The sequence below is a fragment of the Saccopteryx leptura genome, chromosome 2 (genome assembly GCF_036850995.1).
Source record: "Saccopteryx leptura isolate mSacLep1 chromosome 2, mSacLep1_pri_phased_curated, whole genome shotgun sequence".
NCBI lineage: Eukaryota > Metazoa > Chordata > Mammalia > Chiroptera > Emballonuridae > Saccopteryx > Saccopteryx leptura.
The window spans coordinates 141,890,816-141,905,387 of record NC_089504.1 but is presented as its reverse complement, the minus strand read 5'-3'; the positions used below and the strand labels follow the sequence as shown (position 1 = coordinate 141,905,387).

General features: G+C 41.8%; 1 protein-coding gene across 1 annotated transcript in view; it reads right to left on the bottom strand.

Annotated features, from left to right (window-relative positions):
* The window catches only part of LOC136391576 (mucin-19-like), a 107,051-nt gene that overhangs the window by 46,526 nt on the left and 45,953 nt on the right, over positions 1 to 14,572 (bottom strand). The window contains exons 58-67 of the mRNA XM_066363327.1: positions 9,808 to 9,861; positions 9,605 to 9,658; positions 9,300 to 9,353; positions 9,125 to 9,178; positions 8,392 to 8,436; positions 8,104 to 8,157; positions 7,918 to 7,971; positions 7,478 to 7,522; positions 7,168 to 7,221; positions 6,970 to 7,023 (exon numbers count right to left, since the gene is read on the bottom strand). Of these exons, the coding sequence (XP_066219424.1) occupies positions 6,970 to 7,023; positions 7,168 to 7,221; positions 7,478 to 7,522; positions 7,918 to 7,971; positions 8,104 to 8,157; positions 8,392 to 8,436; positions 9,125 to 9,178; positions 9,300 to 9,353; positions 9,605 to 9,658; positions 9,808 to 9,861 (522 nt within the window). The remainder of the gene's footprint in view (positions 1 to 6,969; positions 7,024 to 7,167; positions 7,222 to 7,477; positions 7,523 to 7,917; positions 7,972 to 8,103; positions 8,158 to 8,391; positions 8,437 to 9,124; positions 9,179 to 9,299; positions 9,354 to 9,604; positions 9,659 to 9,807; positions 9,862 to 14,572) is intronic.

The following is a 14,572-nucleotide window of genomic DNA, read 5'->3' as shown; positions in this document are numbered from 1 at the left end:
AAACATTTTGAATTAGTTGTTCTAAGATGCAGGTTTTAGCTTAGCAATGCTCACCTGTGTCTGTTCCACCTCTGGTTATTCCACTATCACCAGAGAATGTAGTGGCCTCTGAGGGAAAGAAGGTGAAAAGGGGTAATTAGGGAATAAAAGGTATAAAGAAGATATGCTGATATCTCTGCAATGTATAAGACCAAAAGTGACATCTAATTTGCTGAAAGAGATACAATAGACCCTGGCAACCTCCTGACTCACCTGGGTTGGAACTGCCAGGAGCACCAGTTGTCCTAGGGGCCACCCCAGTGGTGCCTGAAACACAAAGGGTCAGAAGCTGCAGGGATTTGTCTGCTGAATTGCTTCTAGAAGGGCCTCAGTGTGTGTTTGTTAAATGAAAGGGCCCTTTCGCTAATTCAAGATGAAGAGACAGTCTAGGTCTTTGCTGTGGCCCACACCATTGAGAAAGCAATAAAATAGTGATGTTCTCAGCATGAGGCACCCTTCCAAGTCATTCGACCACATCTATTACAGGAGATGGAGAAAGAACACGGCGGTCAGCATCACCTGTCACACTCCCGGTTGCTTGTTGTCCTAGTTCTGTAGTGGTGCCTATTGTGGAACGAAAATCAGAAAAATATTTGAATGTGACAGAAAATATATAAATATTACTATTGTTCTTTATACAGGAAAAACATTTTCTTAGGGTATGCCTGTTTAGGTTTTCACATTGCTGTCACCCCTTCCCAGACATGCGATGTTTCTGAGCTCTCCCTTACGTTATTATTTGCACGTCTTCACAGGGTAACTTCACCAACACCCTTTTGTTACAAAGTTAACAATTGTGACACTAGAGTCAGTAGTGAGAGTTTTTGCAAAGTACGTTAAATATAAGGAACACTAGATGCAAATGGAAACCACTGCATGAAAGCACTCCTCCCAACAGGCGAGGCTAAGAAGAGGCACAATTCACGGTAAACCCCAAATGCAGGAATGTTTTCTCACCAGTTCTCAGTCCAGTCCCAGGAGTCCCGCTACCTTCTCTGAAAGTCGTGGCCTCTGAAGGAAGAAAGTGATGAATGTCGAGGTCAGATTTGCAGTATTATAAAAAGAATTCAGTTGGGTTTTTGTCAGAGGAAATCTAATAATGCTGCGTTTAACTGTGCAGTTTTCTTCTTATTACCCTACCTGTCTGGAAACTTCCAGGTATAATGGTTGTCCTAGAGAAATCCTGTGTAGCACCTAAAAATGAGAAACATAAAGACATCAACACAACACAGCTCCACCTCAACCTGAAGCACCAAGGTGGCTTTGATTACTAAGAGATTTAACCTGAGACCTCTACTTCTGAGAGAAATGAGCCATCAGTAGCTGTTCATATTTCCTACACTGACCGACCATCTAATCATTGCTGCTATTAGAGTACCTTTTCCACTAAATGTGGAAGAAAATCTTATGTCACCCTCACCTATTTCTCTTCCAGTCCCTGAACTCCCTGGTGGGACAAAAGTGCCTAAATAAATAAATACATATATAAAAATAAAAAAGGCAGATGATGAGTTTAACTTTTAAAATGTTACTCATCACTTACTTGAAGTATCCTTTTTTTTTTTAGTCACTTTATTTAGTTCTATAAATACTAGTACATTAAGCAGTTCTACAAAAGTTAGAACTGTGATATAATCCAGTGCTTTTCAACCACTAGTATAAGCTAATTTCTATTATTGTTTTGTTTGTTTGTTTGTTTGTTTATTTTACAGGGACAGAGAGAGGGATGGATAGGGACAGACAGACAGTAACGGAGAGAGATGAGAAGCATCAATCATCAGTTTTTTGTTGCGACTCCTTAGTTGTTCATTGATTGCTTTCTCATATGTGACTTGACTGCGGGCCTTCAGCAGACCGAGTAACTCCTTGCTCAAGCCAGCGACCTTGGGTCCAAGCTGGTGAGCTTTTTGCTCAAGCCAGATGAGTCCACGCTCAAGCTGGCAACCTCGCGGTCTTGAACTTAGGTCCTCCGCATCCCAGTCCGACACTCTATCCACTGCGCCACCGCTTGCCTGGTCAGGCCTTATTTGAAGTATCTTAATAGTCCAAATTTTAATAGGACTCTGTGACTGGAATACTCTCATATGGTGAATTTATATAGTGTATCCAGAAGGATTGTCATTTCATGAACTGCTGCTGGCTCCAGGGGAAAGCATGGTGCTACCTATCAAAGGAAGTACAGTCGTCCCTCGCCATGTCGCGGTTAACTTTTCGCTGTCTCATTCTAGTGCGGATTTTTAAATTGTGTATATCGAATAGTGTATTGTGGATTTTTTGCTATATTGCAGGATTTTGTGGTATATAGGTATTTTTATATATTATTTTAATTACTTTTGCAGTAAAATAAGAAAAATAAGTGTGGGAAAGGTTAATAACAGTGTGGGAAAGGTTTATAAGAGTGTGGGGAGGGTTTATAAAGCCTTAATATATATATATATTATATATATATATATAATATATATAATATATTATATATATATATAATAAAATAAATATAAGATTACTACTTTGTGGATTTTCACCTACTGCAGGGGATTCTGGAACCTAAATCCAGAATAGGCGAGGGACTACTCTAGAGTATTTTTGGCCTTTACATGTATCAGTAACCAAGATTCAAAGAAGTGTTCCCTGACATGCCCACATTCTAGCTGCTGGAGACCAGCAGTTAAGAGTAAACATGATAAATAAGTCAATGTGCTCTGAAAAATGTCAGAACCCATAGGATTAGGGTCTTGGCAACAGAGTCATTGAGCAGGTTGGTCTCACCCCTGCCAACAACTAGCTCTGTGAGCTAGGGCCTCTGGTAGTCCAGACAGGAAGCCCATTTCCTCAGCTCCCTTTCCACGCATGTGTTCACTGCTGCCACACAAAAATCGATAAATCATCCCAGAGCCTTGGACTAAAAGAACTCACCTCCGGGAAAGCTGGATTGGGTGCTTCCTCTTCCTCCCATGGAAGTTGTAGCCTCTGATAGAGAGAGGGAAAAAAAAGAAGTAAGACTAGGTTAAGAGAAAGTACACATTGTGCTGTTGTCAAAATATATCACCTAAGGTGCCTATGTCCAGTTTTTGCCTGAATTCTCACTTACCTGTGTTGTAACTGCCAGGTTCCAGGGTTTCTCCAGAGGCTGTGCCAATGGTACCTAAAGCCAGAAAGAGATAGTGGTCACTAGTTCAATTACTTGACCACAATATGACTTAAATAGGAATCACTGTTTCACATCGCAGCTCTTATAAGCTAAGGCAATAAGGTAATCATGTAAGAACTGGCTTGTTTCACAGCTTTTTTTTCTAATATAAATGACTTCTTATAACATATGAGTAGAGTAGATACATTTTGAGAAGACTCTTTTAAAAAAGTTACTATGAAGTGCAGGTATTGGCTTAGCAGCGCTCACCTGTGTTTATTCCAAGTCTGGTTGTTGCTCTTTGTCCCAGGACAGTCGTGGCCTCTGAGAAAGTGAAGGAGAAAAGAGGCAATGAGAGACTATCTAAGGATCCTGGTGGAGAGATTGTGGTTTCCCTGCACTGTATAGTATCAGAGAAGACATCTAGTTGTGGGTGGACATGCTGAAGATACTCGGTCAACAGGATGGCTCACCTGTGTTGGAACTTCCTGGGGCAATGGTTGTGCCAGGGGCTATGCCAGTGGTGCCTGAAACACAAAGGGTCTGAGTTCTTCACTGTGACTCACTGTTGTGTCCTGAAGACCTGACTCTAGATGGACTCTAGCTTATCTTGTTATAACTGAGGACCAATCACTGCTTCCTGATGAGGTGGGAAGCCAGGACATTCTTATAACTCAGATCACTTAGATGGAAATAAAATCGTATGTTCTCAGCATGAGGGAACCATTCCCAGGCACTCCCTTCAAGGTGAAAAAGGTAGGGGACATTCACCCACGTTTACCTGTCACACTTCCAGTAGCTTGGCCTCCTGGGACTTTAGTGGTGCCTACCATGAGAGGAAAACCAGAAATATATTTGAATGTATCAAGAAAAATCCTGAACATTATCATTGCACTTTTGAGCTGACAGCCTTTACTAGGAAAGCATTCTTTAAGAGGTCACATTGCTCTCCCTTCTTCAAATGTGTAATACTCCTCAGCCCCGTAACACCTCAGTGAGGTACACGTTCCACAGCAGAAACCTCTTCTTTAGGGTCCAACACCAGTTTATTGAGAAGGTAAAAACTATGAGGATAAAAGCCAGTTTGAGAGTATTTTAATAATACTAAATATGCACAAACCTAATAGAAAAATGCAAAGCACTCAGTACAAAAACACACTTCCCAGCAAGGCCCTATGTGGGGTCATAATTTACAGTAAACCCCAAAATGGTGCTACTTGTTCTCACCAGGTCTGAGTCCAGTCTCAGGAGTGCCGACGCCTTCTGTCAGCGTTGTAGCCTCTGAAGTGAGGAAATGGGGAATGGTGAGACTGAGGATTTGGGATGTGAGGGAAGAATTTTGTTCATTAAGGACCAGAATAGGAATACTGACAAAACTATGAGTTTAAATATGCAGATTTCTTCTTGTTCTCCGACCTATATGGGAACTCTCAGGTGTAATGGTTGTTCTAAACAAGAATTCCCTTGTAGCTCCTAAATGTGAGACATTAACACAACCTTAGTCCCCTCCTTTAAACTCTGTGGCCTTGAATACAAGACCTGCCACCTGTATTTTTGAAAATATGGGCCATCAATGACTTTCCAGGATTCTTTCCTGAACAATCTAATGCTCGTTGTTGTATCAGGAGTTTCCTTGTCCACATATCCCAGCAAATTGAAAGCAGACCTATAACAACCTCACCTGCTTCACTTCCAGTTCCCGGACTCCCTGCTGAGACCGAAGTGCCTACAGGAGGAAAAAGGTAGATGATGGTTCAACTTTCTAAATGTTATTCTTCTAACTCTTTTTTTTTTTTTTTTTTGTATTTTTTTTTTTTTTCTGAAGCTGGAAATGGGGAGAGACAGTCAGACAGACTCCTGCATGCGCCCGACCGGGATCCACCCTGCACGCCCACCAGGGGTGACACTCTGCCCACCAGGGGGCGATGCTCTGCCCCTCCGGGGCATCACTCTCCCGCAACCAGTGCCACTCTAGCGCCTGGGGCAGAGGCCAAGGAGCCATCCCCAGCGCCCGGGCCATCTTTGCTCCAATGGAGCCTTGGCTGCGGGAGGGGAAGAGAGAGACAGAGAGGAAGGAGGAGGGGAGGGGGGGTGCAGAAGCAAATGGGCGCTTCTCCTATATGCCCTGGCCGGGAATCGAACCTGGGTCCCCGCACGCCAGGCCTACGCTCTACCGCTGAGCCAACTGGCCAGGGCCTATTCTTCTAACTCTTGAGATGTTTGATATTCTGAGGATTACAATGGAACATTGTACTTCTAATACTCTCAGATGGTGAGTTTATACAGTTTACCCTACATTGCTTGCCATTCTGAGGCAACTTTTGAGAAGTCCTATAATAACTATCTGCTTAATCCTATCACTGATATTTATAATGCAAATCTAGTGTGCAATTTTGATTCAGAACTTTGGTTGTAACACTGAACACATTACTCAAAGATTTATTTTTTTTAATGTGGCTTATATTCCAACAATTAGAGACCAGCCACAAACTGTATTTATGACAAATAAGTCAATTGGCTGTATGATAATAAGTGCTATAGGAAAATGGCAAACCATATATAAAAATTACATGAAGCCTGACCAAGTGGGGGCACAGTAGATAGAGTGTCAGATTGGGACACAGTGGGCACAGCTTTGAAACCCCTAGGTTGCTGACTTGAGCGCGGGCTTTTCTGGTTTGAGCAAGGCTCACCAACTTGAGTTCAAGGTTGTTGGCTTGAAGAAGAGATTACATGCTCTGCTATATTTCCCCATGTCAAGACACATATGAGAAAGCAATCAGCAAACAACTAAAATTCTGCAACAAAGAGTTGAAGCTTCTCATCTCTCTCCCTTTGAATCTCCATGTCCCTCTCTCTGTCTCTCTGTCACACACACACAAAAAGTGTAGAATGGGGTAAAACTGGGCTGGGTCTGGCCCATAAATTAGGTTATCCTTACCATCCAACCAGAAGCTCTGATTAGATGTACAAATATAGAGCAAGACATGTAATGACAGAAATTTCTTGGCAACATAGCTTTGTGACTCTGGCCTGCTCTGCTCCCAGAGAGAGTGCGTCCATTTCCTCAACTCACCTTCCCAAGCATGCTCACTGCCACCATGCAAAACATTGATACATAACCCCAAAGCCTCAGACTAAAAATGCTCACCCCCTGGAAGTCCTGTTTGGGTGGTCCCACTTCCTCCCATGGAAGTTGTGGCCTCTGATAGAGTAAGGAAAAAAGGAATAAGACAGGGTTGAGAGAAGTACACATTGAGTTATTGTCAGAAAATATCACCCAAGCTGAAAATGTGCCATCTTTACATATATTTTCAGGCTAACCTGTTGTGTATCTTCCCGGTTCCGTGGTTCCTTCTGAAACTATATGAGTGTTACCTAAAACAAGAACAGGTCAAGTTCTTAGTTTCATTGCCTGTTCATTATGTGATTTAAAGTGTCTAACCTCTCCTTGAAGCAACAAAGTAAAACTCTGTTACTTTTAGTACCAAGCAGTCACCCATATGAGCCTCATGTAACATTTCTTTGTACAACAACCTGACTCTGTTCTCAACTGCCATGTCTCTATCTTTACAGGGGTGATATAACATTTCTCTTCCCATTACTATTTACTTATCTCTTGACTTCATGATGGTCTAGTAAAGGGACATATAAACTCAGGCAATAAGAAGACAAGGTAATGATGGCTTGTCCTATTGTAATCTAACCTTTCCTCATACAACATGTATAAATAGAGAAGGATATTTTCAAAACACTTTGAATTAGTTGTTCTGAGGTGAAGGTATGAGCTTAGCAATGCTCACCTGTGTCTGTTCCACCTCTGGTTATTCCACTTTCCCCAGAGAATGTAGGGGCCTCTGAGGGAAAGAAGGAGAAAAGGGGTAATTAGGCAATAAAAAGTATAAAGAAGATATGCTGATTTTCCTGCAATGTATAAGACCAAAAGTGACATCTAATTTGCTGAAAGAGATACAATAGACCCTGGCAACCTCCTGACTCACCTGGGTTGGAACTGCCAGGAGCACCAGTTGTCCCAGGGGCCACCCCAGTGGTGCCTGAAACACAAAGGGTCAGAAGGAAGCTGCAGGGTTTTGTCTGCTGACCTGCTTCTAGAAATGCCTCAGTGTGTGTTTGTTAAATGAAAGGACCCTTTTCACTAATTAAGATGAAGAGACAGTCTAGGCCTTTGCTATGGCCCACACCATTAAGAACGCAATAAAATAGTGATATTCTCAGCATGAGGCACCCTTCCAAGTCATTCGACCACATCTATTACAGGAGATGGAGAAAGAACACGGCGGTCAGCATCACCTGTCACACTCCCGGTTGCTAGTTGTCCTGGTTCTACAGTTGTGCCTGTCATAGAAGAAAATCAGAGAAATATTTGAATGACAGAAAAATATTAAATATGATTACTATTTATTTTACAAGAAATACATTTTACATTTTCCTAAGATGTACCTGTTTTGATATTCAAAGTGTTTACACTTTCCCAGACATGCAATATATCTGAGCTTTCCCTGACTTTATAATATGCAGGTCCTCACAGGGTAACTTCACCAACAGCCATTACTTATAAAATTAACATTTGTGAGGCTAGAGTCAATAGTGAGAGGGCTGGAAAACTATGATAAATATAAGAAACACTAGACACAAATGGAAACCACTGCAGGAAGCACGCCTTCCCATAGGCGAGGCTGAGAACAGCCACCACTCATGGGAAACCCCAAACTGCAGGAACATTTTCTCACCAGCTCTCAATCCAGTCCCCGTAGTGCCGCTGCCTTCTCTTAACGTCGTGGCCTCTGATGGAAGAAAATGATGAATGTTGAGTTCAGATTTGGAATATCAGGAAAAGAATTCTGTTGCTATGATATCAGAGTAGGTCTACTAACTCTATTGACTTTAACTACAGAAACGTCGTCTTGTTCACCTACCTGTCTGGGAACTCCCAGGTGTAATGGTCGTCCTGGAGAACTCCCCGGTAGCTCCTAAATGTGAGAAGATGAAGATGTCAATCCAGGGCTAGCTCACCCTCACCTGAAGCACCTGTGTGGCCCTGAATTCCTAGAACACATTACCTGAGACTTCGATTTCTGAAAGAATGAGTCATCAATAACTTTTTATAATCCTGTTTTGACCAATTAATGTTTTAATCATTACTGCTACCAGAGTACCCAGCTGCATAGATCCCTCTGAAATAAAGTCAATCTTGTCACCCTCACCTGTTCCACTCCCAGTCCCTGGACTCCCTGGTGGGACAGAAGTGCCTGAAAAAGAAAAATGCAAATACTGGATTCATGTATTTAAATGTTGTTCATTTATTACTTGAGGTATTTTGATATTCAAGATTTTGATACAACTCTGTGACTCTAATAGTCTCGTATGGTGAATTTATTTAGTGTATCGCACAGGGTTGTACATGTGTGAACTGCTTGTTGCTGGCCCAAGGGGAAAGCCTGGTACTACGTATTAACACAACTAGAGTGACGCCCCAACATAAGGATGTCTTTCATCGTTCCCTGGAAATTTATTAAATGAGTGTTTTGCGCAATATGGTTTTGGCCTTTACATGTATCAGTAACCAACATTCCAATATCCTTTCTGTGATGAACCACATTCTAGCTGCTGGAGACCAGCACTGAAGAGTAAACATGATAAAGAAGTCAGTGTGCTATGAAAGAAATGTCAAAACACAAGGCACTGGGTCTGAGCAACGGAGGCTGTAAAATGTTCACCTTATCCCTGCCACCCACCAACTAGCTCTGCAAATTGGGCTTCTAGAAACCAGACAGGGATTTATGAGCCCAAGGAGTCCCAAGGCCAAGCCCAGGATGGATCTCTAACTGCATGTTCCAATAGGAAAGGCACACCATTTCCTCAGCTCAACTCCCACGCATGTTCAGTGCCCTCAAAACATCGATAATAACCACCAAGCCTCACACTAAAAGAGCTCACCTCCTGGAAATCTGGATTGGGTGGTCCCACTTCCTCCCATGGAAGTTGTGGCCTCTAATACATAGAAGGAGAAAAGGAATAAAATAGGTTGGAAGAAAGTACATCCTGTGCTTTTGTCAGAATATATCGCTCAAGCTGCCAATTGTCCAGGTTTCACATGTACTTTCAGACTTACCTGTGCTGTAACTTCCAGGTTCCAGGGTTTCTCCTGAGGCCGTGCCAGTGGTTCCTAAAGCCAGACAAAGATAGTGGTCACTGGTTCAACTACTTGTACTTAATGTATTTTAAATAGGAATCGATTTCTCATGTAGCACCTCTTATAAGCTAAGGCAATAAAGGTATTCATGTAAAAACTGGTTTGTCTTTTATCATTTTAAATATAAATTGGCGTCATATAACATACATGAGCAGAGTACATATATTTTCAGTAGACTTTAAAAAGTTACTCTGAAGTGCAGGTATTAGATTAGCAGCGCTCACCTGTGTTTATTCCAAGTCTGGTTGTTCCTCTCTGTCCCAGGATAGTTGTGGCCTCTGAGAAAGTGAAGGAGAAAGAGAAAATGGGAGATGACTTAAGGATCCTGGGAGAGACATGGTGGTTTCCCTGCACAGTATAATATTAGAAAAGACATATAATTTGTGGGAGAACATACTGAAGATACTAGGTCACCATGTTGGCTCACCTGTGTTGGAACTTCCTGGGGCAACAGTTGTGCCAGGGGCTATGCCAGTGGTGCCTGAAACACAAAGGGATTGAGATATTCACAGTGACTCACTTTTGTGTCCTGAAGACCTGACTCTAGAAGAACGCTTATCTTTATTATAACTGAGGAGCAATCAATGAGAACTTCCTGATGAGGTGGGAAGCCAGGACATTCTTATAACTCAGATCACTTAGACGGGGTGGAAAAAATCATATGTTGCCAGCATGAGGCACCACACCCAGGCACTCCATTCAAGGTGAACAAACAGAGGTGGCTTTCAGGATGGCTTACCTGTCACACTCCCTGTTGGTTGCCCTCCTGGTACTTCAGTGGTGCCTATCAAGGGGGAAAAAACACAAAAATATTTGGATTTTCAAGAGAAAAACAGGATATCATTATTGCTCTTTTGAGCATAAAACCTTTATATAGGATAGGCTTCTTTAAGAAGTCACATTGCTTTTTCCTTCTTCCAAGCTATGTAATATTTCTCCAGTTCCCCTCTCCCCAGTCCCATGACTTCTCGCTGAGGGATACGGCATCAAAGGAGAAATCTCTTTTACTGGTTTCACCACCAGTTTACTTAAAAGGTTAGAATAATGAGGTTAAAAGCCAGTATTGAAAGCTTTTTAAATAATGTTAAGTCTAAACAAAGCTAGTAGAAAATGCAAACTTCTCAGTGGAAAAATACACTTCCATGCAGGTAGCCATACATAGGATCATAATTTACAGCAAATGTCAATAATGGTACTTGTTCTCACCAGGTCTGGATCCTGTCCCAGGAGTGCCATTGCCTTCTGTTAGTGTTGTGGCCTCTGATGGAAACAAATGGGGAATGGTGAGGACTGAGGATTTGGGATAAATGGAAGAATTATGTGAATATTTCATCAGAGTGGCCCTACTAACTTTGAGTTTAAATAACATATTTTGTGTTGTTCTCCTACCTCTGTGGGAACTCCCAGATGTAATGGTTGTTCTAAAGCAGGGGTCCCCAGACTTTTTACACAGGGGACCAGTTCACTGTCCCTCAGACCATTGGACGGCCTCCACATACAGTGCTCCTCTCACTGACCACCAATGAAAGAGGTGCCCCTTCCGGAAGTGTGGCGGAGGCCGGATAAATGGCCTCAGGGGGCCGCATGTGGCCCACGGGCCGTAGTTTGGGGACACCTGTTCTAAAGAATTCCCTTGTAACTCCTAAATGTGAGAAAGATGGAGACATTACACAGTATTAGCTCCATCCTTCAAACTCTGTGGCCTTGAAGACAATACCAGCCACCTTTATTTCTGAAAATATGGGCTATCAATGACTTTCCAGGTTTCCATCCTGAACAACCTAATGCTCATTGCTGTTACAGGAATTCCCTTGTCCACATATCCCAGCAAATTGAAAGCAGACCTATAACAACCTCACCTGCTTCACTTCCAGTTCCCGGACTCCCTGCTGAGACAGAAGTGCCTACAGGAAGAAAAAGGTAGATGATGGTTCAACTTTCTAAATGTTATTCTTCAAACTCTTGAGGTGTTTGATGTTCTGAGGATTACAGTGGAACATTATTCTTCTAATAGAGTACTCTCCGGTGATGAATTTATAGTGTTTCCTACATTGCTTGCCATTCTGGGAACTGCTGCAGCTCCAGGTGAATGCATGGTGGAAACTATTAATGCAATTGCTGAGAAGCTTCAAAATTAATATCTGCTTAATCCTGTCACTGATATTTATCCAGCAAGTCTTACGTGAAATTTTGTTTAGGACTTTAGATGTATCACTGAACAAATTATTCGAAGGTTTTTCTTAACATGGCTTACCTTCCAGTAACTGGAAACTAGCCATGAACAGAATACATAAAAAGTAAATCAATTTGTTGTATGTTAACAAGTGTTATGAGAAAATGACAAACCATATATAAGAATTTGGTCAGTGTGGATATTGTCTGGCTCATAGGGAGGTCTTCTTGCCATTCAATCAGGAGCTCTGATTAGATGTACAAATTCAGAGCAAGAGATATGATGACAGAAATTCCTTGGTAACACAGCTTTGTGACTCTGGCATGCTCTGCTCGCAGAGAAAGTGCGTCCCATTTCCAATTCACTTTCCCACGCATGCTCACTGCCACCATATAAATTATCGATAAATGATTCCAAAGCCTCAGACTAAAAATGCTCACCTCCTGGAAGTCCTGCACGGGTGGTCCCAATTCCTCCCATGGAAGTTGTGGCCTCTGATAGAGAAAGGAAAAAAGGAGTAAGACTCAGTTGAGAGAAGTGCACATTGAGTTATTGTCATAATATATCACTGAAGCTGCCAATGTGTGTTTTTACATATATTTTCAGGCTAACCTGTTGTGTATCTTCCCGGTTCCATAGTTCCTCCAGAGACTATACCTGTAGTACCTAAAAAAGAATAGGTCAAGGTGCTAGTTCCAATGCTTGTTTACCGCGTGATTTAAAAAGAATCTAAACTCCTTGTGAAGCAACAAAGTATATCTCTGTTACTTTTAGCACCAAGAAGTTGAGCATAGGAGACCCATGTAACACTTCTTTATACAACAAGTGTACTCAGTTCTCAACTGCTATGTCTCTATCTTTAGAAGGGTGATATGAAATTTATCTTCACATTATTATTTACTTATCACTTTTGATTTCAGGATTGTCTAGTGAAGGGACATATAAACTCAGGTAACAAGGAGACAATGTAATAATGGCTTGTCCTTTTGTAATCTAAACTTTCCCAGTATAACATATTTAAATAGAGTAGAATATTTTCAGAACACTGTTTGAAGAAGTTATTTTGAGATGCAGGAATTAGCTTAGCAATGCTCACCTGTGTATGTTCCACCTCTGGTTATTCCACTTTCTCGTGAGAATGTAGTGGCCTCTGAGAAAAAGAAGGCGAAAAAGGTTAATTAGGGGGCCCTGGCCAGTTGGCTCAGTGGTAGAGTGTCAGCCGGTGTCTAGAAATCCAAAGTTTGATTCCCTGTCAGTGCACATAGAAGAAGCACTCATCTGTTCTCCACATTTCCCTCTCTCCCTTACTCTCTATCTCTCTCTTCTCCTCCCACAGCCAAGGCTTCATTGGAGCAAAGTTGGCCTGGGCACTGAAGATGGCTCCATGGCCTCTGCCACAGGTGCTAGAATGGCTCCGGTCACAACTGAGCAGTGATCCAAATGGGCAGAGCATTGCCCCCTGGTGGACATCCCGGGTGGATCTTGGTCAGGCACATTTGGGAGTCTGCCTCCACGCTTCTAACTTCGGGGGGGAAAATTATATATATATATATATATATATATATATATATATATATATATATGGAAAGAGAGAAAGGGGGGAGGGAGAGAAAGAGAAGAAAAAGGGTAATTAGACAATAAAAGTTTTAAATAAGATATACTGATAAGCCTACAATGAATAACACCAGAAGTAATATCTAATTTGCTGGAAGAGATACAAAAGACTCCAACAACCTATTGACTTACCTGGGTTGGAATTGCCAGGAGCACCAGTTGTCCCAGGGGCCATCCCAGTGGTGCCTGAAACACAAAGGGTCAGAAGCTTAAGGGTTTTGTCTGCTGAATTGCTTCTAGAAGGGCCCCTGTGTGTCCTGATAAGTGAAAGGACCCTTTTTGTTAATTCAAGATGAAGTGAAAGTCTAGGCCAGTGGTTGTCCTACTACTCACTAGTGGGCATTCCAGCTTTCATGGTGGGTGGTAGCAGAGCAACCAAAGTATAAATAAAAAGATAGATTTAACTACAGTAAGTTGTTTTATAAAGATTTATTCTCCCAAACTTAGCGAAAATCTGACATAATGTACTTGGTAAGTAATTATTATTATTTGCTTTAACTTGCTGTGACTCTGCTTTATAAATTTTATAAAGTAAAGTTACTTCTCTACTTTATAAATGACCATTACTGTTGAATCGGTGGGTGGTTCAAAAATTTTACTACTAATACAGATACAAAAGTTGGCAGTAAGTATAAAAAGGTTGACTACCCCTGCTCTATGCCTTTGCTTTGGGGCATATCATTAAAAAAGCATTAAAATATTTATATTAATGTTCCCAGCATGAGGCACCCATCCAAGTCATTCCATTGACAAAGGATTCAGAGGAAAAGGTAGCTGTCTCTCAGCATTACCTGTCACACTACCGGCTGCTTGCTGTCCTGGTTCTGTAGCTGTGCCTACTGTGGGAGGACAACCAGAATAAGTGTTTTAATGTGGCAGATAAATATTAAATATCATTATTGGTCTTCTGAGCAAGAAGAACATTTCTAATGGAGATACCTGTTTAAGATTTCACATTGTTTTATTATCTCCCTGATATGCAATATTACTCAGCTCCCTCTGACTTAGTGATCTGAGTATCTGCACAGGGTAAAACTCTCACACTGAGTTCACCAGCAGCCTTTCTTTACAAAGGTGACATCAGTGAGGCTAGAGAGCAATACAAGGTAAATCTAAGAAAAATGGAAAGAAGTGGAAACACTGCAGGAAGCACACCTCCCCACAGGCGAGGCTGAGAACAGCCTCCACTCATGGGAAACCCCAAACTGCAGGAGCGTTTTCTCACCAGCTCTCATTCCAGTCCCTGTAGTGCCGCTGCCTTCTCTTAACGTCATGGCCTCTGACGGAAGAAAATGATGAATATTGAGGTCAGATTTGGAATATCAGGAAAAGAATTCTGTTGCTATGTATCAGAGCAGATCTACTAACTCTATTGACCTTAAATACAGAAACGTCTTCTTGTTCA